Here is a 24,522-nt window from a genome sequence, read left to right on the forward strand (position 1 = left end):
CTTTTGAGGCTCATTGGACCCCATGGTCCAATCATTTTGAAACTTGGGGGATACTTTGGGGAGAGTCACTAGATACTATACTGAAAATTTGGTGCCTCTACCTCAAAAAACAGCTCCCCCAGAGCCCCCGAAACCTCCAGATCAATTCCCCATTATACCCTATGAGAATCAATCTCTACATAGAGAATAATGAAGTGCTCAGCAGACTCCCCCCATTTCTGGCAACTCTGAAGGGGGATTGGCCTCCCTACTCACGAGTTGCTGCCAACTTCTTCAAAGTAACACAGACACACCATCCCAAGAGGAAGCCTTTCAATCAGCGACTGAAGCCTCTGGAGGTAGAAACGCACATGGTCCTCTGGGGGCGGAGCTTCCCCCCCTGGCCAGCCAGACTCCCTGAGGAGACGTCACCCAGCAGCTGGAGAGGACACAAGGACTACGAGTACTAGCATGCACCTCGCGAAGGGAGGCCGGACTGGAGCGAATAGCAGACCCAGAGGAAAGGAGGAGACTGAAGCCTGCGAGAGAGGCGGGCAGGGAAAGAGACATGGAGCTGTTCCCCCCCCGCCCCCGCTTCTGGATTTTTGGAGAGTGGGGGAGGAAGCTGCTAATTCGGGGGTCCCCTGGCAGGGTAGGGGGTTTGGGAAGCCAATGTAACTCTTCTCTAACATAGTGTTTCTTTTACCACCTAAATTTCTACATTCTGAGTATTTTTGTACAAGGAAAGGTCACTAAGTTATGCTGCATAAAGATCCTCTGGGAACTCAAATTACTCCAAAATTAATAGTTTTGCAAGTAATTTTGATTAACTCATTAGTCATGTATTTTTTAAATTTCCAATAACCCATCTCTCTTAAAGCTCTGGCTGGTAGGAGTCTGTTAAAGCAAATACTCTTCAGCTATGTTATTTACAAATCTCAAGCACTATGGCATAAAAAGAAAAGAACACTTCACCAGAGCTAGTAATTAACAGTGAAAGTTAACATAATCCTCACTCGCCACATTAAGATCAATTTGCATCTTATGTATATTCTATACCAGAAAGGTTTGAGTACTTCTGCCTCAAAGGATGCAATCTCTGTTTTTGCAGCTGGCCTTACTGAAGCACTTGTTTATTAATGGCTCAATTGCTTCCACTATAATTGTGTGGCATATCTTCTCTAGTCAGTTGGGCAAGCATATTCTGGAAATCATTTCAACATACCTAAAGCCATTTGTCACAGTAAGAGTTCCCCAAACCCTGCACGTCTATGCGTTCTGTATGCTTTACTGAAGAAAGAAAGAAAGAAAGAAAGAAAGAAAGAAAGAAAGAAAGAAAGAAAGAAAGAAAGAAAGAAAGAAAGAAAGAAAGAAAGAAAGAAAGAAAGAAAGAAAGAAAGAAAGAAAGAAAGAAAGAAAGAAAGAAAGAAAGAAAGAAAGAAAGAAGATTGCTCATCGGGTAAAGCCGCCATAGTAAAATTCCAGCAAATTTACTCCAATTCCACCAGCCCATATACAGGGAATACTATTTTTAATATGTCCCACAAAATAAAGATTTCTAACACTTTCAAATACATAATCTGATTGACAAATATATATATATTCCCTGAAACCAGGGAATTCAATTACTTGGTTGTTAACTGTGTTTTTAAAAGTGTATATATATATATATATATATATATATATATATATATATATATATATCACACACACACACACACACACACACACACACACACACTTTTTCAAACACAGTTAACAACCAAGTAATTGAATTCCCTGGTTTCAGCCTATCTCCTCTGTGCCTTCACTTGCATTCACTTTTTAATCTTCCAATAAAAGATAATATTTTGTGGTAACATTTTTTATACAAGGTTACTTCAGATAACAACTTTTTCATACTGCATTAGTAAGATTATTTGCAGTAAAATAAACTAAAGTTTTTAGCTATCACATTTCATCCTGCCCTTTCTCTAAGAACCTTATGGTGGTACATATGATACTTCTACATCATTCATTTATTTGTTTTCAAAATAACACCCTGCCATCTCCCAACAGTCCACTTCAATTTCTACTCCCCACTCTTCAGTTCACCCCACTCCTCTCAATTCCTTCTCCTCCAATTCATGCAATGTGTTTATCATTGGTGTTTTTTTGCTTCTATAACATGTAATTTCTTCAATCCCACTCCAGCTTCATAAGAACACACTTGTAATTTTGACAGCCAAAAGGTTCAGGATTTATCAAATTTAGAAGTGCAATTCAAGCATTTATTTCCTCTGAGTAATGTTAAAATCTGAATTTGAAACATACAGTAATCTTGGAATTTTAAATTTGCCAGTTCTGACTCAGGAAATACCTTACAGCCCTCCCAGCCCTCCTGCAAGAGCCAGGAGACTTTGGGGTGGAGGCAGGAGCAAGGCTGTGACAAGCATGACTGACTCCCAAGGGAATTTTTGCCATCACATTTTAAGGGAACATGTGCTTTTTGAGTGCCTTCCCTTCATTGGAAATAGTGGAGGATGGAGGCACCTTCCTCTGGGGTTCAAAGAACTGGACCCCCTGGTCCAATCTTTTTGAAACTTGGGAGGTTTTTTGAGGAGAGGCACCAGATGCTATGCAGAAAATGTGGTGCTTCTATTTCAAAACACAGCCCTCCCCCAGAGCCCCAGATAACCACAGATCAATTGTCCATTGTACCCTATGGGGACCAGTCTCCACAGGGTATAATGAACTGCCTAGCAGACATTCAACCCCTTTCTGATAACTCTGAAGCCCTGTGATTAGTTGTAATTCTGGGAGATATCCAAGCCCCCCACCTGGAGGTTGACATCCCAAGTTGGAGCTTGTGAGTTAATGCCACTTTAAAAAAAAATTACAAATCATACAAATTGCTGGAAAACTATCAGCAACAAAGTGAATTCCTTAGTATCAAACAGTTAAGTACATCATCGGAAACAACTTGTGAACATGCAGCACACAAGAACATACAAATTTCACCATGTTTCCTTTAGTCTATTCTGTAAAGCACACTGCTTTCCGAAATCTGTTCATAATAAAGTCTTTCAATGACCTGCAACAGTTTTCCAACAAGATACTGCTGTATTCCTTGATTTTCTACAACATTCAGGGGAAAATCAGGCATTTTTGATGTAATAAACAGAAGCAAAAATGTCAGGGTTTAGAAGACTCTGGCTAGTGGCCCAGTGGAATCAGAGAATTAATTAGCAAGTCAAACAGAACATTAATAGCCAGTAAGAAGCATGGTTCAGAAAGCTGCCTATTTTTCTTGTAATAAAGAAAATAAAGACAGTAATTCTAGAAATCTTGATTAACCCCCTAGTATGGGTAATTACAGTAAGGTGAGGGTCTGCCACCCTTGCATTAACATAAGTTGCTGCATATTGGTTTTCAGTGACACAGTAATTCCTCTGACACTGTGAATAAATGCTAAGTGTATAGTTTTGTGGCTCAAGTCCTCTTAGTAGGAAATGGTTTTAGCAGACCTTCACTCAGTGGTTGCTTGACCAGAGAAAATTCATTTTCTACCACAAAGAACAACCCTTGAGACATTCAGTTGAGTAAGCATTTTCTTAACTCATTCTAACATAATGCTCACATTCAGCAACAATTATGGCTAAGCCAAAGGAAAAGAAATAGAGCAACGAAAGAGTCCTAAATACTCTCTGTCACCTAGTCTTATGGTCCTTATGGTCATATACAACATAAAATAAAAAGCGCTCTGTAATAGATGTGGCACTACCAACCAATTTTAAATTGAATTACACAGCCTGCTAATCTTTATGATGAGATAAAATTTCTCTGAATACCACGCATTACGATAAAATCTCCAATGCTTTCTCTACCAGTTCCAACCCTCTCTGTTTCTCATTGTACCCCTAAAGCACTGAAAGTATTGTTCAGCACAGAAATATATAAAGGATTCTACCACTGATTTCCTTGTCTACAAGGAGGAGGGGGAGAAGTCCCTGTATACTGCATTTTTCCACTAACTGACTGGATTACTTTGGAAATTGTATATACATGTAAGTAAATAATATGTGGAAAGTAAATCAGGGAAAATGAAATATATTATCAGGAATATATTGACATATGTTTATCATTAATCGACAAAGACCCAGCAGAAATGCTCAGGGTAACATTATATATTGTTTTTTTTTTCATTACTGATTTCTATTACTGCCTAATTTTCCAAATTTTCATTTTAAAAAACTTTCATTACATATCTTTGGCTACTTAATTTCTTGAAACCAGTCTATGCCAGGGGTGGCCAACGGTAATTCTCCAGATGTTTTTTGCCTACAACTCCCATCAGCCCCAGCCAGCATTGCCAATGGCTGGGGCTGATGGGAGTTGTAGGCAAAAAACATCTGGAGAGTTACCGTTGGCCACCCCTGGTCTATGCTATTGATAACAACCAACTGCAGCAAATAGCTTTAATACATTCATGTGATAAGAAAATCCAATCCTTAACTTAAATTGTGATGTTTTCCAATGGACTCTCTTACATTTAATTTCAAACTTACAATTAGAAGAGAATTTTGGAAAGATCTTCAGAGAAGAGAATCTGAGGCACAATCATTACTTTTGAACAAAAATGATCACATGGCAATACAAAATAAAGTTAATTTCTATGGTTGCCAAGTCTGGTTGGAAAATACCTGGAAAGTTTGGGGGGGAGGGATCTAGGAAAGGGTCAGGTTTGGGGAGGGGAGGGGGATCAGTATCGTACAATGCCATAGAGTCCACCCTTCAAATCAGCCATTTTCTCCAGAGTTGCTGATTCCTACCAGCTGGAGATCAGCTGTAAAAGTGAGCCCACCTGATGGATGGCAACCCTATCCCTGGCCCAGCCAATTTTTATGCCAGCAGCTGTCCCACTAATCTAACAAAACCATAAAAAAACTGCTATTATTTAGAAACAATAGTTAATTTCATAAGCATATGAAATTGAACACTTAATGTATTCACCCAACCATATTCTTGGCTGTGCACTGATAACCACAAATAAGAAAACACATGTAAAATTTTCAAAATATGAAGAGTGAAATTATTTCGATATCTCTTAATCATCTTAATTTTTACCACTTTTTGGCAAACTTCGGCAATCTTCCAAAGGGAGATAGATGTAGAGTTGAAAAACAGTGTGAATTTATTTTTCCAACATTTAGTTGTTTCAATTTAATACACAGTACACAGTGTCAAAAGATCTACAAAGGAAACTGAGAAGTCCCCCATCTTGAAGTGAAATGGGAATCCAGGGAAGAGAAGTTTACTCCTAAAAGGTAGTAAAATTAACCACTACAAGTCAACCCTATCCAGGGCATTCAAACTTAATCAGCATTTTATTTTAATTTCAGGTCTTGAAAATGCAAAAATTGCAGCAACAATGAAGAGAGCTGTGTACAGCAAAATGGCTCTTTAAAAGTAATTCTTCATTCTGGATAAAATGGATGAAACAACACGGAGTTAAAATAAGTGACAGATGGTAAGCATTAGTGAGAGAATAAATCAGACTATTAAAAAATAGATTTGTTTCCTGTGTGATTATTTATTGCAAGATATTTCCCAAACTGCCATTGACTTTAAATTAGTTGAAAAACGGCTACACAAATCTCCTCTATTTTTGAAAATGTGAACCTTAAAAAAACCCAAATATATAAAACTGCGAAAAGTTGCTAAATGTTGAAGGCTATTCCAGCTTTCAATATTTTTTCTTCTAAATTAGGCAGCTCCAAAGGTCATTATGAATGCTCCTTATTTCACCATTCTGTGGTCTCGGAATATACATCTTTGTACTGTTCCAAATGTATGCAATGCTATGCCTCCAGTCCAAAGTCAAGTATACATGCTTGCAGGCTTTTTTTTGTAGCAGGAACTCCTTTGCATATTAGGTCACACACCCCTGATGTAGCCAATCCTCCAAGAGTTTACAGGGCTCTTTTTACAGGCCTACTGTAAGCTCTTGGGAGGACTGGCTACATCAGGGGATATACAAAGGAGTTCCTGCTACAAAAAAAGCCCTACATGCCTGTATTAATGCTTATGTATGAGACAAAGCAGGAAAGAAATAGATTAATGCATAAATAAGATAAAACTGTCAATAAAATAATTAATTTTAAAATATTCATACTAAAGATTGTTTAAATGAATATAAACACAATTTGAACATTGTGAATTCAAGGAACAATTAATCTAGTAATAGTCAATTACTCAATATTTCCCATTAAGTATTCCAGAGGGAAGCACACATATGCTCAAACCCAATCATATGCTACAAAGAACAAAAAGCATATGACTCATTCCAGCAAATGCAATGGGTAGGTAGAAGCATCCCTAACTGGTTCAGGAACAGTAGGCACAAATGGGCACTGCAAATATGATATCAAAGGCTGGATTTACAGATTTCTATATATTTAGTCAAATATTTATATGCGACTTCTCCCCAGTGAAAACCCAAAGCAGTTTATAACATCATGCAATCTTCTGTTTAACCTGTATTTTTGCATTTATTTTGTAAGTTATTTTGAATCTAAATATGGGAGAAAAGCCAGTGATAAATGTTTATATAAACAAATATAACAAGATTTTTAGAAGACCTAACAAAAACTAACATGATTAAACCAGTACCGGCCCAACCCCGCATGGTGCCCTAGACTCGCTGCCTGCCACCCCCTCCACAGCACCCCCCGCAACTCCCCCCTCCCCGCATGCTCCCTCCTCCTCCATCCCTTCCCCATCCTCTGTCTATTTCAATGCCAGAACAGGGCTTCAGCGCTGCGTTCCCGGCTATCTAAAGGTATGTCCTAGATGGGAAGGAAGTAGAGAGGAGTCAGCAGCAGTGGGGCTACCCTTTCAGGACACTGGTCCTGACAGACAGTGAGTGAGGTCGCGCAGCACAGTTTTACTCGCCAATCAGCTGATCGGCAGGGGGGCACCTTTGGATAGCCAGGAATGCGGTGCTAGAGCCCCGTTCCAGCATTGAAATAGACATGGGGTGGGGAAGGGAGGGAGGAGGTGGCTGGGGAGTGGGCAAACTAGGTGTTTGCCTAAGGGGGAGGGGAGAGGGTGAATTTGGCACCGCTGCCCTGCTGGCACCCTAGGCAACCACTTAATTTGCCTAGCAGGCAAGCCCGCCCTGGGTTTAACATGAACCATTCATTCATTTCCTCACAATTAACTGCTACCTTATCTTTGTCTCCCAAGTGTTATTGGCTACTCTGTTTTAGTAAAATAGCTAAACCAGATGCTTCTATTTTTTTTCATCCTAAAGTCACATATAATTAAGATCTACAAGGTGTTTCATACAAACGCGTATGTTTAGAAGAGCACTAACTACATTAATATCTCAATATAAAAACATAAAGTACAGCAGGGCCAGTAAAATGCTAAATAATACTTTAATTAGATCCACCTATCATTAAAATACAAACTATTGAGGTAAAATAAATGTGTAGATTGCACCACTGAAGAGGCAAGTCAGAAATTTTAAATGAAAAACACCTTGATCCATCAACAATGTAAGTGTTTGCCATGGAAACTTTAAATAAAACCTCTAGATTGCCAGAATTTTCCGATGTATTTTTCTTGCTAAAAAGTCTGAACAATGCACATCAAGTTATTTCCAGCTAATTGTAGGAGCAAATACTGCTGATGTTTTCCATGTTTGCCTCCTCCCCAGCAGTCCTTTCTAACCTTGGGGAAACCATGTGGATCAGGAGCTGCACTTGGAAAGGTGGTGAAATAGCCTTCCACCCCTTCTTCTGTCAGAGCACAGCTCCACTGACAGAAGAAATAGGAGGGTTGATTTTTGTCCGCTCCTCATTGTAGTTCTCCACCAAAATAGCTATTACTTCTTATTAATCCTATGACCCTACAAATCAACTTTTTCAGGATTAGAAAATCCGCTGCATTGAAGAAAAAAAGGATAAAGAGGATTTGCATCTGTCAGACCCTTGTACCAGTGGATCACTGGCTCCAATCCAGTATATGCAAATGGAGCACAACACTATTTAGCAAGATTTCACCTTTTTCTTCATCTTCTACAGTCATCATTTTGGTTTGACTAAACATCCCAACTGAGTTTTAATTCAGAAACTTCTGAAAAGGCATCTCATGAGGAAACCATAAAAACTGCCCAAACAGCTGCTAAGGTCCATCAACATTTTTGCAGCTTTTATCCCGCCCTACCCCACTAAGTGGCGCAAAGTGGCAATGCTGCAGTATGGTACCACAACCCCATTGAGCTCCCCCTGTTCCCACATTCATTCCACTGCCAGGAACTTTGCAAGCTGCAGTTGGCAACCTTGATTGTGTTAGTCTCTCAGGGTGTCCTCACCTGCCTGTTTGTCTTTCAATGGAAGTTGTCCACCTCCCACTTTTCAAAGTTTAGTATATTTTTAATGAGGACAAGCGTTGCCAATTTGAGATAGAAATTTTGGGTGGTGGTAGTACAGCCCTAGGCCAAATTTTGCATACATTCCTGACTCTCCTCTCTGCTTTTAGCTGGAAATTATCTTTCCCCCCTTCTTGTTTTGCTTCCACTCACAAAGCCTGCCCCCACCCCAAGGCCTACAGCAAAGCCAGCTTTGTGTGCACCCACACTGCTTACCCACCAGCTGGAGGTTGTGTATTCCCACATGTGTCTACTCTGTTCACCAGCCCAGGTGAGTGAGAGTGCATCTGGCTTGCTCATGCCTTCACCACCTCCTGGTGTCCAGACAAGGGGCCACCCAGCCTATCTGACAAGCAGAAAGGGAACCATGCAGCGCCCATGTACCCAGACCTCAGCAGCAATCTGTCCCCCATCACAGGCTACTTACCAGCCTGAGAGCTGGAGCAGGGAAGAGGTGTTGGATTGCATCAGGAGCCATTCCAAAGGCCACAGCCAGCAGCAGCAACAGCAGGGCAAGTCCTTAGGCCCACCAGCAATCTCAGAAGCTCGTGGAAGAGCTATTGTGGCCAATCCCAATGGACAGAGGTCCAGCAGGCATGATAGGCAGGGCCAGATCAAGGATAAGGAAGGGGAAAGGGGGACTTAAAAGGGATCCTAGGGGATAAAAGGGGGTTGTCCGGTGGTCCCAAGGCACCCTAGGCACCCATAGCCATTGGAAGAGGTGGTCCAGCAAGAAGGAAAGGTGAGCAAAGGTGACTTAACCAGCCCCTCCTCCAATTCTGAGACCTCAAGCCTCACCTTGAGGCCATGGTGGAAGGCAGTTAGCCCTGAGAAGGAAAGCGGGAGCTATCTGGGAAGTGAATTGCTTTGATAGGAGGACAGCAATCTGTAAGACCCAGGGCTGCCGCACTTTGGTTGTTACGTTCTCAGGGTGCAGGCAGGCAGTAGTCCAAAGCCAGCCCAAGGTCAAAGTCCAGGAAACCAAGCAGGAGCCAAGTCACTAATGCAGAATCACAAACTGGAATCAGAAGTCAATGTCCAAAAGCCAAAAGGTCAGGGTGCCAAGGAAATCAAGCAGGTCAGGATCAGGAAGGAGTGTGGATGCAAACCAGAGAATAGACTTGTTGCTTCCACAAGGTTACCAGGTTCTGAGTGGGAGTATATGGGAGCCTCAATCAGCCTGCTCCCTGGGTGGCAGTGACTCTGCTAGAACTCAGGGCTCAGAGATCTGAAGCATCAGCGTGCCTCATGTCTTCTCTCTGAAAGTTCTTTCTGGAGCCTGCTTCGAACTTTTGAGATGGGAGGAAGAGAGCTTGGAGGAGATTGATCGTCAACAGCTGACACTGGTGCCTGGAGAGTGATTGATGGGCCAGCTGCTGTTTGTTCAGCTGAGGAACTGGCTGCAACTCTTCCAGGTCTGTTAACCCTTCCAGCTCCTCCTCATCAGGGCTCATGACACTGGTCACACTGTTTTTGCATCTCCTGTCTTGATTACTGATGAAAAACTTTTGCATTATGTGATGCTTTTCTGCTGCAGGAACAATTAATTAGGCTTGCCAATCCCCAGGTCTCAGTGGGGGTTCTCCCACTTTCCCAGGCTCCTTCCCGCTCCCAGTCAGCTGGCTGGCAGTGGGAAGCCCCGCCCCCACAGTCACCATGTGCCTTTCCACCTCTGGAGGCTTCAGACTCTGCGTGAAAAGGCTTCCTCTTGGGATGGTGTGACTGTGTCTTTAAGGCTGAATGGAGGCAAAGGAGCAGGCAGAACAATATGGCTGCTCCCAGTGGCTGTGAAAGCAGCCCAGACCCTCCGTGCTTGCACAATCTTTTCAGAGGTCGTTTGCATAGGAAAGGTAAACTTGAACCTTTGGTTGCTCTGTGTTACTTGGAAGAAGTTGGAAGTTCAGCAACTCGTGAGTAGAGATGCCAATCCTCCACTTCAGAGTCGTCAAAAATGGGGGGAGGGAAATGTCTACTGGGCACTTCATTATTCCCTATGGAGATTGATTCTCATAGGGTATATAATGGAGAACTGATCTGGGGGTATCTGGGGCTCTGGAGGGGCTATTTTTTGAGGTAGGGGCACCTAATTTTCAGCATAGCATCTGATGACTGTCCTCAAAATGCTCTCCATGTTTCAAAAAGATTGGACAAGGGAGTCCAATTCTATGAGCCTCAAAAGAAGGTGCCCCTATCCTTCATTATTTCTAATATAGGGAAGGCATTTAAAAGGTGTGCGGTTTAAATGTGATGGCCAGAACTCCCTTTGGAGTTCAATTGTGCTTGTCACAACTTTGTTTATGGCTCCACCTCCAATATCTCCTGGCTCCACCCCCAAGGTTCCCAGATATTTCTTGAATTGAACTTGGCAACCCTAGGAACAATTAAGGCCAGGGGTGGGGGGAGAGAAGAGCTAGTCGTCAGAGAAAGAGCCGGCTGATTATTTTGTTGCCCTGTACTGAGCCAAAAATATATGCACTAAGGGCTAAAAATTTCTGTGCCAGCACATACTAGCACAATTTAGTGGGAACACTGATGCCAACATGCAACTATTATGACTGTGCAATGCAGCACAATGTCTTTGGCCAGCCCCACAGAAATTTAATGAAATGTAAAGGGAAACCAGAGAGATCAGCAATACAAGATTAATGAATCATCCATTTAAACAGTAATAACAATAGTAATCCTCTTCCAACTCAGTGGTCTATTTGAGAACATTACTACAGGATCTGGTTTTATAAAAATTAGTAATGACCATAATATAACCAAGTACCCAAAGCAGACTTCTAGATTACTCAGATCGATACAGTGCTAGAACCAGTCTACTGCAACACATTTACACTCTCAAGAAATCTTTAAATTCATTTGAATAAACAATCCAATTGCACATTTTGTGTATATTCACAGGTTTCTCTGCTTTTCCTAGAACACAACACAAGAGAAATACTATACTATGTCAGTTCTGTAATAATTACATTGTTAAGGTATTTCATGCTCTATATGGAATTGATTGCAAAGGATTATACAGTACATTGAGATACAGTAATATAAAGAATATATGGAGAAAAAAGACACTACTTATAGCATGATAATTTTAATTCTTCCCTCAAACTCATAATGCTATGTTTACTGCAAGGACAGTTAAATTACTATAAGGGATTTTTAATGAAAACAATTATAAATTTAAAATAACTGTGTTTAAAGCATTTAACAGTCACTAAGGTTAAGTGATTACAGCAGTTACAAGACCCATGGGACACGTTCACACCAAAACAAAGTGAATAAATTACCTCAGCAGGCGTGTGTAATCACTAAGTGACCACAAAGGTCATGCAGTGTACAAGCCCAGACAACTTTCATGCAAAACCAATAATGAAAATTTATCAGTCAAAGGGAAAGGGGGGGGGGACTTAAGGTAAAATAAACGTTAACTGATGGGCTACTGAACAAACAGAGATTAGAAAACAGGATGTGGGCTTTCCTTAATAGGATACAGAAGTGGCAAAAGATACCAAATGGAGGGAAGAGCAGGGGGGGGGGGAACTTTCATTAGCTATGTTGAAAGCCTGCTACTAAAACCTTTGTTCAGCAAATCTCTTATGGAGGCCTTTCAAGTCCCAAGTGTTAAGGTAAGGAGGTGATTCTATGCATATATGACAAAGAATCAATTACGAATAGAATGTACAGCACAATGAAAAGAGGATTTTTGTCTCTTTGCTTCCCATAAAAAGGAAAGAAAAAATAACAGCAGGTCCCAGCAGTGTACAAGACAGAGAGCACTAGCAAAAAAGTATATGGTTCTTTTGTCAATGACTTGGTTGTGACCCTGTTCTGTGGTTCTTGATGATGGGAGGATTTAAGCATTTTTGAATCTCTGGGTTTGGAAAGGAACAATTGAGAGGAGACACCATATTTGGCAGTCACTGAACTCCCCATCCAGACCTAATTTAGATAGTTCTCCTAAATGAAAACTAGGGAAAATAGTTCCCTCCCAAAGGATTAGTGATGCAGATTCATAATTTGACAACAACCCAAAAAAGCTTTGAATATGGGTCTAGTGTGAAACAGGACTCACTAGCAAGTCTTTGTTGCTAGTTACCACTGCTCCCCTTCAAACCAAAAAAACCCTTACTGTTGAGGAGGAAGATAGTAGTGATGGCTTGCTACTTAAAAATTCTATAATGAATGTGCTATGGGAATGATGCTCTAAGTGCATTCAGCATCATCACATCCTGCTGGGATCATGGGTTATGTAGTTTCTTAACCCCCTGACTGGCTTGTACTATTCTCTGCCTACTAGTTCAACCCAGGTGCCAAGGAAGTCATAAATCCTATGATTGCATTCTGGCTTAGGCAGTAACTTCCAGAAGTCAGGCGTATGGGATTTATGTACAGCAAACCTTCTCATCACTGGCCACGCTCTCACCTTTCTCAAAATTAGGATTTTTTTTTCTTGGTTAGGGGGAGGGAATTAACTGTCAGGGAGAACTGAACAAATTGTGGGTTTCTAAATCTTACAAAACACTTGAAGTATTGAGGTTTTTCAGCGTTCAAGAGAAAATCTAAAAAAAAAAAAAAAGCACCCACACCCTTAATTGTTTTTAAGATGACAAGGAGATTTGCACACTACTAATACAAGACATAATGCAAATTCAACATGGGCTGTTTCCAGAATTATTATAATCCTGTACTTTTTTCAAATATGACAGTCTATTTCCTCTTGAAGCCAGTATATGGTCCTAATGTGTACAAGAAAGAGAAAAAAACAATATCCAACAGAAGACAAGGACTATAAGAAATCAAACAGGAAAGGAGAAGCCAGAGGATGGACAGTAGAAGAGAGAGGAAAAAGGTAAAGAAAGGCCAAAATGTGAAAGACCAGGTATTTCACTTAAAAAAAAACTTTTATGTACCAAAATGTTATTTCTCTGATCTCCCCAGGGCCTTCCACGAAAATCCAATGGAATTTAATGATCCTATTAGGGCTGTTACAGACCCCGTCAGTAGACACCAGCCATAATACTACAGTGTCACAGCCATGCTTCAAAAGACTTTTTATATAATGATGTAGCTTCATTTAGACAAGTTAAACTTTTTTAGAAGGCCAGCTCACTCTTTAGGGTTGTCTGGTCATTTTACAGTGCATTCCTATTAGTGCAATGGATTTTGGACTGGAGTAGCTCTGCACAGGATTCTGCATTACTCCTCTTCCTACTATATCTTTTCCTTTTATAACTCATAATGGCTCCTAAGCACATAAAGTTGGTCTCAGGGAGCATTCTTCCAAATTAAGGGGTTCACTTAATTATTTCCCCTTTCAAGCTATACTGCACAGCGCATAAGCAAGACAAAATGTTTATATTACTTTTGCACATGGACAGAAATTCAGATATTCTTAAGAATGTTCATTGCAGAGATGCTGGGAGTTGACACAGGGTGATTTAACCTTTGTCAGTGCAAATGACCCAGCACCATGAACTGTACAAATATCTAATCCCTGCTTAATTAACAGAATCATATTTTGACTACACTGCTAATGCAACAAGAAGAAGGTGTTAGGGTGAATGTTCTTCAAAGCTCTAACACAATTAGAAGGCTGTGACACTCAAACAGCAAAGGTTAATTGAGGCCACCAAAATGCAGTAATTCCTTACCTAACCAGTCATTGAACTTCTTAACCTCAGAGGGCAGCCCCAACTCAGTGAAATCGCCTGTGTGAAGCAAGATGTCCCCATAAGGCATCTGGATTCCATCTGTTCTGGAGTGTGTGTCTGAGATGCAGACAAATCGTGTGTGTCCTGCTGGTTTCGGGGTGTCGTATGGAATAGGGTCGACCCTAAAGCAAACATAAGAGATCTCATTAAAATAAAACATGCTACTAATGTTCAACATATTTGGCACAGAGGAAATGACTACCCTCTGTTAATCTGTTAGCATAGGGAATTATTATCTGTATTTTAAAGCTAAGCACAACAAGTAGGTTGACTCATATCTCATATAATTGTTTCGCAAATCTTACATACAGGCTCAAGATTCCCACAAAGCTCAACAGTCCCCCTTTCCCCTCTATGTGCATAGGCTTCATAAGATGTTAAGAAGAATGGAAGATGTGTGCATATCTCACAGGTCCCCAGCTAACCCTTCATATCTTCTCAATACAAATGACTCATGCTCAAGCAAAAATAATGTGTACCAAGTTCAGAAGAAAGGCTGAGTGGAGATTGGGGGTGGCGGTGGACAACACAAATTCCCAGTTCCCCCTGAAGTTCCAACATGCTGTCTACATATGTGCTTGTGCACAGGTGCAGGAAGATAGAACATGAAAGTCAGGGCACTACTAAGCCTTATGGGAATCCACATGCAGATACTAGACCAGTGGTGCCTGTTATTTCATAATATAAATGCTGGTAAGTATCAACACATAAATGTTTATGTTCATACATATAAATGTTTATGTTCATATATACTAACATATAACATTTTTAGAAAGAGAAATAGATACTTCATATTTTGTTATACATCTTGTTACACGATCATATTCATCACTTAGCAAACTATCTATGGAATTTAACATTTTTAATATCATGGCTATGGCAAAGTCACTGTTAACTCATGCAGCATCCTGATACAAAAGATACAAACTTTCCTAACTCCATCTGTTCATATCCCTGCTAAGCCTCTTCCCAGGCACCATCCCCAAACTCTCACCATAAAGTTACCAGGCTGGAGTTGGCAACCTCCCCAAAGTATATAGAAACCCTGACTGTCTTCCTTTCCCTTTTGCTGTCTTTGCAACTGGTACTCAAACATGGAATGTGTTAGTGAATGATTGCATGTATTCTAAAGCTAAGCACAACAAATAGGTTGATTAATCTCTCATATAATCATTTAGCAAATCTTATATGCTGAGAATAAAGAATTAATACTTAAGTGGTAAATAGTGAATCCTGAAAGACAACAGCTTATGTCTGAAGCTTTACTCCAATCTTAAGAGCCAGCCCCCAATTTAACTGGCTCTTTCTCCAACAGCAGCTCCGTGGCACAGAGTGGTAAAGCAGCAGTACTGCAGTACTGTGGTTTGAACTCTGCTCACGACTAGGAGTATGCATTCGGTTCAGTCGAACCGAACAGACCCCCGAAAAACAACTGATTCGGCTATTTTAAAGCCGTATAGGGCCAAATCAGATTCCCTGATCTGATTCGGGAGCCGTATACTGCAGTCGCGAATTGCTGCCAAAATTCGGTGGCCATTCAGTCCCACTATACTCTATGGGCCATTGAAATCAATGGCAAAATAGGGTATAATGAAGTGCAGCTGGGGGCAAGGGGTTTGAGATAGAGGCTCCAAATTTTCTGGGAAGCTTCAGGGGAGTCTCTCCTACAGAACCCCCAAGTTTCAAAAAGGTTGGACCAAGGGGTCCAATTCTGTGGGCACCTAAAGAGGGTGTCCCTATCCCTTCATTATTCCCTATGGGCCACTGAAGTCAATGGCAAAATAGGGTATAATGAAGTGTGGCTGGGGGGGGGGGGACAAGGGTTTGAGGTAGAGGCCCAATTTTGCAGGGCAGCTGCAAGGGCCTCTCCCCTACATAGCCCCCAGGTTTCAAAAAGATTGGATCATGGGTTCCTATTCTAGGGGGACCCAAAAAGGCCCATTTCTCCCAATGGGGGGGGGGGAGCAATCAGTCAGTTTTCCCACTAATAACAGTGGGAAAACTGATTCTGGGGAGCAGAGGGTTTGAGGGAGAGCCCCCAGCTCTGCAGAGGCCTCTCCCCCACAGGCAGTGCCAAGTCCCTGAGCAGAACTAGTGCCACCATGCTACTGCCATTGGCACAAACAGCACATTAGATCAAACTAGAGAATCTCTCATTCAAAAATTGGGGTGCAGGCCCTCTGCCAGGACTGCTGCACAGAACCAGTACATTGAATGCACTACTGCCATGCAGCAGAGATGGGGCATGAACTTCCTGCATGTCAAACATCTGTCCACTGAACCACAGCCCCACAGAAGAAATACCTGTGTGGAATCCCTCAACACTCCACTTGTTGTTTCCGTGCAGCAGTCCTTGCAAAGAGCCTGCAACCCAATTTTTGAATGAGAGGGATTCTCTGGTTTCATCTAATGTGCTGTTTGGCAGTAGCATGGTGGCACTGGTTAAGCTCAGTGACATGGCACTGCCTGTGGGGGAGAGGCCCCTGCAGCTGCTCTGCAGATCTGGGGACTCTCCCTCAAACCCTCTACTCCCCAGAATCAGTTTTCTCACTGTTATTAGTGAGAATAACTAATAACTAATAATTCTCACTGTTATTAGTGATAATAACAGTTTTCTCACTGTTATAACAATAATAGTGTTGTTATTTCTCACTGTTATTATTGCTTTTCCCCCACCATTGGGGGAAATGGGCCTTTTTGGGTGCCCCTAGAATGGGAACCCCTGGTCCAATCTTTTTGAAACTTGGGGGCTATGTAGGGGAGAGGCCCTTGCAGCTGCCCTGCAAACTTGGGCCTCTACCTCAAACCCCTGCCCCCCCAGCCATACTTCGTTATACCCTATTTTGCCATTGACTTCAATGGCCCACAGGGAATAATAGAGAGATAGGGGCATCCTCTTTGGGTGCCCACAGAATTAGGCCCCTTGGTCCAATCTTTTTGAACCTTGGGGGTTCTGTAGGAGAGACTCCCCTGAAGCTGCTCAGAGGATTTGGAGCCTCTACCTCAAACCCCCTGCCCCCCAGCTGCACTTCATTATACCCTGTTTTGTCATTGATTTCAATGGACCATAGAGTATAATGGGGCCGTATATTCAGGAATAGCCATATATCTCCTGAATCAGATTCAGCTGCCAAATCTACTATTAGAAGATATACGTCCTCCCGTATTTTTTAGCCCCAAATACCCCCAAATCAGATTTTCTTTTTCAATTTTTTTCAATTTTGCACACCCCTACTCACGACCTGAGTTCCATTCCAGTGGAAGCTGGATTCAGGTAGCCGGCCCAAGGTTGACTCAGTCTTCCATACTTCCGAGGTCAGTAAAATGAGTACCCAGCTTGCTGGGGGGAAAGTGTAAAAAGACTGGGGAAGGCAATGGCAAACCATCCCGTAAAAAAGCCTGCCGTGAAAACGTTGCGAAAGTCGGAAACAACTGGTGCTTGCACAGGGGACCTTTCCTTTCCTTTTGCTTCAACATTAAAGCCACCTCTTTGGAGGAAGTCTCCTTAGGCTGGAGAAAGACTTCAAATGTCACTGAGTGGGGTATTTAGAGCTTAGGTCAATATGATGCAGGACCAGGACTGGGAAGACAGGTCCATATCCCTACATAGACATCAGACTCACCATAAGACTTTAGACCACTCACTCTCTCAACCTAACCTGCCTCACAGGGAGGTTACAAGATTATGTAGGAAAGAACCAGGTACAGTGGCCTATACTCCTCGGGAAAATGTCATTAAAAATAAGAAAATAAAATGCAACATACAACTTATGGATTTTCCCTTATTATGTTCAGAAATTAATCAGACTGTTTCCACAGGCAAAATATGTTCCTAGCTTGCCAGTACAATTGTGATTATACACAATAGCAGGTTTATATATTCTGCCTTCTTTTCCCATTTTCTGTAATAACAATGCAAAAATGATTTTTTTTTTCACAATGGCTTTCTATGGCTACATTGTTATTCCCATCAAGAGCACTTCCTTCAGAAAATGAACTCCTGTTTTCAGTGCTCTAGCCTACCTTGTTCAGGTATGTCTATATGCATTAGAGATGAATAGAATCATCAGACCTGTGGCAACCCTATGCTTATATAGTCTTACTATAATTCCTTCGCTTCCTCATAGCTCATTCCCAAGCACATTTGCTATTTTCAATTTTCAAGCTTTCCCCCATCCCACACACAGGGGGTAAAGTATTAGTGGTAATAGATGAATAAAGATTATTTTCCACAGCAAGCATAAAACAACCTAAATAGAGAGATGTATTTCCAATATATTTATAACCTGTTCCTTTTTTTCCTGCTAAAAATGTACAAGCTCTCAAATGTAGCCTTATCTGCTCGGTCAGGTACTATTAACTATGCACACCCCTGTTACACATTTAGGGTTGCCAGTCGCCAGGTCCAAACAAGGGGAGCTTCGATCCATTGCTGTCCAGTGGGGGGAATCCCTCCCCAAATAGGGACATCCCTGACAGAATGACATCACTTCTGGGTGATGTCATCATGCCAAGGACATTGCACAGTAACACTTTGGTTTTTGGACAAACTCTATGGTTTTGAAGGCAAAAAAACCCAGACTTCTGCCCAAAATCCAGTGTTGCATTCAATGGCATCAGTGCGATGATGTCACTTCTGGCTGATGTCATCATGTCAGTAATATCATGCCCACCCCCAAAACGATGCCCAAATCCCCCTGCCACAACAGTGAGGGGACCTGGCAACCCTATACACATTTATAGTGCTTTTTCATTGCATCATTTTTGTATTTTGTGCTGTGTTCACCTAAGCATATTTTTAATTATCCATAATGTATTTATTTAAAGGATTTTTTCAGCCTGGGAACCTAGGACAGCTAATGAGAAAACATCACAAAGCTGCATGAAATCACAAAATTTTAAATTATCTAGCAGTAAACAAAAACAATGCAGCTAATCCCTCTGGAGTCAGGCCTCCCTTTCCAAAGGATGAGGGAAATCACTACCAAGAAATTCAAGAGCTGCAAACAAGATAAAGGGTGGAAAGTTTCTCAGTGAGATTATATCAAATCCATCGGTCATTATCAAGAAAAATGAGCAATATTAGAGTCAAAGATACAGACCTGCCCACTTTCCACAAGAAGCATCATAGCATGATGCTAGAGGCATCTGACTGGAAAGTCAATGCTAGAGGCATCTGACTGGAAAGTTAAAGCTGCCAAACATCCAAAACTGTTGAGAGTACAGAAGGCTAGTACTGCTATGACAGTTCTCATACTTAAAAAAAAAAAAGCAAAGGGCCTCCACTTGTATCTCCCCACTGCTGCAGGGACAGGGGAGAGGGCCCACTGTCAACATTTGTGTGTGTGTGTGGTTTTACTCCCCTTTCTCCAGGGCCAGCCAGCTTTCTTGGCAATTTTGCACCATTCCTTGAGCTGCTCTGCCTCAAGCTGAAGAAAATGAGAAGGCAAAGAACCCTTCCTTTCACTCCAGAGACATAAAATTCAACAGTGGTAGGGAGAGACAATCCTACATGTTCATAAATAATGTGGTAATTTTAAAGGTTATTGTTATATATTTAAAGTAATCTAGTCACTGAAAACGTTATAGCTTCGCAATTAATAATGATAACTATATCTTACATCAGTATATGTGTGTGCTTGATGGGGTGACATATAGGATGCGCAGTAGCAATGTGGCTCTTTTGGTCAAAAGAAGGTGGCTCTCTGCAAGCTGCAGATTATCACTTTGACAGGCTCGTTTTGCTAAAAAAGGGTTTCAGGGTGGAAAGGGCTTTTGTTGTAGCAGGAACTCCTTTGCATATTAGGTGACACACCCCTGATGTAGCTAATCCTCCAAGAGCTTACAGGGTTCTTAGTTCAGGGCCTACTGTAAGCTCCAGGAGGATTGGCTACATCAGGGGGTATGGACTAATATTCAAAATATGGAGCAGAGGTCCATCAGTGGCTATTAGCCACAGTGTGTGTGTATATATAAAAATTTTTGCCACTGTGTGACACAGAGTGTTGGACTGGATGGGCCGTTGGCCTGATCCAACATGGCTTCTCTTATGTTCTTATGCCCTGCGTAAGTAGTTTATATCTATAAGGGATGGAGAGTGCTATATTTCATAGTGTTCCCGATGGTGTAAAGGTAATCTTCTTAGACTGTTTGAATAGTTCATAATCTCCTTTCTCTGTTAAACTTTAAACAAAGACAATATGCTTCAGTGCTATGCCTTGCAATGAATTATATTTGACGGAGGCGACAGCAACAAAAAAATTCCCTTTGACCTATCATTTCTTATAAGCATGGTTTTCAGTTTTACAAGATAATGTTAAACCATATATTGTATGGTAACTCATGTTAAGTATATGCCAGCTTTTGTGAACTAGTATTTTCTATGCCCCAATGGAGTAATGCTTGCTAGGATAATTTTAAGCCAAAAGAAAAGAACATTTGAATAAAGCAGTATTCCAAAGAGGTATAATCATGAATTTCAGTCATGTTGACATCAACTAGTTGAATTTCAAAACATCTGCTAGCCCTTTGATTGTGGGGCAGATTAGAGGTTAATTGACTTCCCTAATATTATACAGTATCAGTAGCTACAATTGGAAACAAAATCCAACAGAAGTGACCCTTGCCCCCCTGCAGTAACTAGTAGAGACGCTTCCTCTCTTAATATACTTTAAGCATTAAGTCAGGAATATTTCCTACACATGCAGAATTCTTCATATTGCTAAACCAGAACCTTAAACCCTATAAAACAGGACATTCCCATCCCTGGTGCAATTCTAATGATCTGAATTAAGTGCCTGCAAGTTACAGCAAGTAAAGGATCTGTTTCCAAGAGGAGTAATGCTGACAGGCTCTTAACCCTAACCTCCTTGGCAACTCTAACAGTATTAAGAGTGTCTTAATGAAAAAAAAATGGCATCAGTTCAGACCTCAGGATAATGAATTGAACTTCATTTACTTTGTTATAGGGTGGCACTTGAAGATGGCACAATTACAGCAATATCAAGTGAACCGCAGATAGCAAAGGAGGACAACAGAAAGGATTCATAATCTTGATGGGTTACCAAGGGCTTGTTCAAGTCATCATTTTAAATGATGCAGTAGAAAACACCCTCCCAGAAATGGGCTATCTTGTTTTTTTGTTTTGTTTTTTATCTTGCCCTTTTTCCAGGCAGTTCAGATCAGGCTATGTACCTGGTTTCTCTTCCTTACAACTAGGGTTACCAGGTCCCCTTGCCTGTCCAGTGGGGGGATTTGGGGGGTGTTTCTTGATGCAATGACATTACCGGGAAGTGACATCTTCATGTTAGGGACATCACATGGGACACTGGTATTTGAATGAAATTCTATGGGGGTTTTTCATCTTCAAAACCATAGGGTTTGCCCAAATACCAGAGCATCCCTGCATGACACCCTGGTGTGATGACATCACCTGAAGTGACATCCCTGTTGGCTTGTGGTTTAATTTCCCCTTCAGGCTTGACTCCTGCGATAGCTGTTTTAAGGTAATACTCACTACCCCTCTCAGAATTTCAAAAGTATCTACAGGCTCAAAAGGGTTAGGGATTAAGCCAACAATTCTTATGCAGGACCAGGTAGGCTTGGACCTCAGTCACCGAAGCAGATAGCTGGCAAATTGCTGGTTCTCAGCTTCAAGTACTTCCCCAGTCTGTAAAATAAAGATAACAACTAGTAATACTGATTAAATCCAAAACTACCCCACTTCTGAACTTCTGAACTGTATCGGTCCTGCCAAAGTTCAGAAGGCTTGATTCAGTTAAAACCTATCCAAAGTCGGGTTGACTCCAATAAGTTCGACCTATCTCTAGTCTCCTTTTGTCCTAGTTACATCATTTCTTTTCCTTCTCAAAAGTAACAGTGATAGTGATGAAAATTGTTATTACTGTGGTCCTGCATAAGAATTGTTGGCTTAATCCCCAAATTAAAACTACAACTTCCTTCCAGAAAATCATACACAGAATACTGCAAGTGCAATGAGCCTTTTCACCTCCTCCTTCCCACTGCAGCCTCTTATACCCCCACTCTTTGTAAATCTATGGATGATGTAGCAGAGAAGCTTTAGAAGGAGGGAATCTGTAGAAAGCAGAAAACTTTGAACAAGCAGAAGTGCTCAAGAGGCACTTTTGATTCAAAACTTTGAATATGTTCATTCTTGAGCAATAAGGCTGATGAGTAAGTTTCTTATCTTGTACATTTTATATAAAATGTTTCTACTTACACACAAAAGCTTTGTGTGTGTGTGTGTGTGCTCTATGGCATGCATTAAATAACAGAAACATTGCCCTAGCATACAATTTTTTTTCTAGGTCTAAATTGTTATGCAATATTTTGTGTTCTCAAATGTGAATTTGTTAAGAATATAAAAAAATAAGAAATCAATCAGAAATACAGTAGCAAGGTTATGTTATCCCTTCTAACTAACCAATATAATTCCAGATTTTTTTTGTTGTTGCAGAAAAATCATATTTACCAGGCAGTTCTAAATCAAACTATTAATTTCCTTTGAGACCTTAATTAGCATCAAAGAATCACACAGCTGAAAGACACCAGAAGTCTGTCAAGTTCAGTGCCTCTCCCACAGAGGGTGAAACATGCAGCAAGCAAACTTACAAGATAAATCTGTTGCTGGATTGTACAACTTTAGGTTGAAAGGTGGGATCAGAATGATCTTCCGTAAACAAAATCCACTGTAAAGAACTAGGAATTTCAGGGGAACAGATCTCTCGTATTGCCCATTTATTTGATATATCTTTGATATATCTTTGCAGGTAGTTCCTAATATGTGTTATATGTGTTTCAATTGCTGGGGTGGGGGGGAGGGAGTGTCCTGACTTTTTAACAAAGGCTTAATTGGATGTTATTTATCAGGTGATGTCATTTATGTGCCATGAAAAGCTTCACTTGTCTATTTCCACATATTAAGCCTCTATTAAAGACATTTTTCTCCAGATCTATTGGAAACCCTAGTGCTTCATTTCTAAAACAAGGTTTGCTACATGCTAGCTCCCTAAAGATAAACATAAAGATGCAGAGCTGTTATAAGCAAATAATTGAACAGAATTCACCACTTAAAAACATCTTTGTTTTTCAAACATTTTTTATTAGTAACATATGGTAATATATTCAATTTCTTACATCCTTAATAACTACTTTTTCCTCTATCCCATATATTACTTTCTACCTACCCCTCCCCCCCATTACTTGACCCCACCGGTGTACTATACTTAAAACATTATTATTAAAGGTACCCTTAATTAATAAGAACCAAATTTCATATCCTCCTCCCTCTTATACTTAGTCATTATCAAAAATTGACTAATGCCCTTTTATTTTCCACTCTTTTTCTATGTATCTTCTAAACTTCTTCCACTCCATCTTGAATACTTCTAGATCATAGTCTTTTAAGGTTCTTGTTAACTTGTCCATTTCACTCCATGTCATAACTTTTACAATCCAATACCATTTCTCTGGTATTTTTTCTTGCTTCCACAACTGCGCGTACAATGTCCTAGCAGCTGAGAGCAAGTACCAGATCAAAGTCCTATCTTCTTTTGGAAATTTTTCCATTTGTAATCCCAACAGAAAAGTCTCTGCAACTTTGTTAAATTTGTATCCCAAGATCTTAGAAATCTCTTGTTGAATCATCTGCCAATACATTTTTGCTCTATCACAAGTCCACCACGTATGGTAGAAAGAACCTTCATGTTTTTTACATTTCCAACATCTGTCCGCAATCTTGTTATTCAACTTTGCCAACTTTTTAGGAGTCATATACCATCTATACATCATCTTAAAACAGTTTTCTTTGATACTCTGACATGTTGAGAGTTTCATAGAGTTCTTCCACAAATATTCCCATGTATCCATCTGTATTTCTTTATTTACATTAATTGCCCACTTAATCATTTGAGATTTCACTACTTCATCTTCCGTAGACCATTTTAAAAGTAACTTATAATTTTTTGAAATTAATTTTTCATTATCTCCAAGCAGAACTTTTTCCATTTCCGTTTGTTCTTGTCTTATCCCTTCAGTTTTGATATCACTTTCCACCAAACTCTTTATTTGTTGCATTTGAAACCATTAATACTTATAATTCAGCTCCTCAGCAGTTTTCAACTCTATTTTCCCACTTTGTATTTTTAATAATTGATTGTATGACATCCATTTTCCCTCTCCTAGCTCACCTGTTATTTTTATTACTTCTGCTGGCACTACCCATAGTGGTTTTCTCTCGTCGCCATATTTCTTAAACTTCATCCAAATATTTAGCAAATTACTTCTTATGTAATGGTGAGGAAAAAAAAAATCCATCTTTTTCTTCCCATAGTACATATAAGCGTGCCAGCCAAATTTATTTCTATGACCTTCCAACGTTAAAAGTTTTTTATTCAA

At 40.6% G+C, this 24,522-nt stretch overlaps 1 protein-coding gene across 4 annotated transcripts in view; it reads right to left on the reverse strand.

The window, feature by feature from the left end:
• The window catches only part of MPPED2 (metallophosphoesterase domain containing 2), a 285,317-nt gene that overhangs the window by 173,974 nt on the left and 86,821 nt on the right, over positions 1-24,522 (reverse strand). For all 4 annotated transcript variants that reach the window (XM_060262036.1, XM_060262038.1, XM_060262040.1 and 1 more), the window contains exon 3: positions 14,047-14,228. In XM_060262036.1, coding sequence (XP_060118019.1) covers positions 14,047-14,228 — 182 coding nt within the window. The remainder of the gene's footprint in view (positions 1-14,046; positions 14,229-24,522) is intronic.

The sequence above is a fragment of the Heteronotia binoei genome, chromosome 21, assembly GCF_032191835.1.
Source record: "Heteronotia binoei isolate CCM8104 ecotype False Entrance Well chromosome 21, APGP_CSIRO_Hbin_v1, whole genome shotgun sequence".
NCBI lineage: Eukaryota > Metazoa > Chordata > Lepidosauria > Squamata > Gekkonidae > Heteronotia > Heteronotia binoei.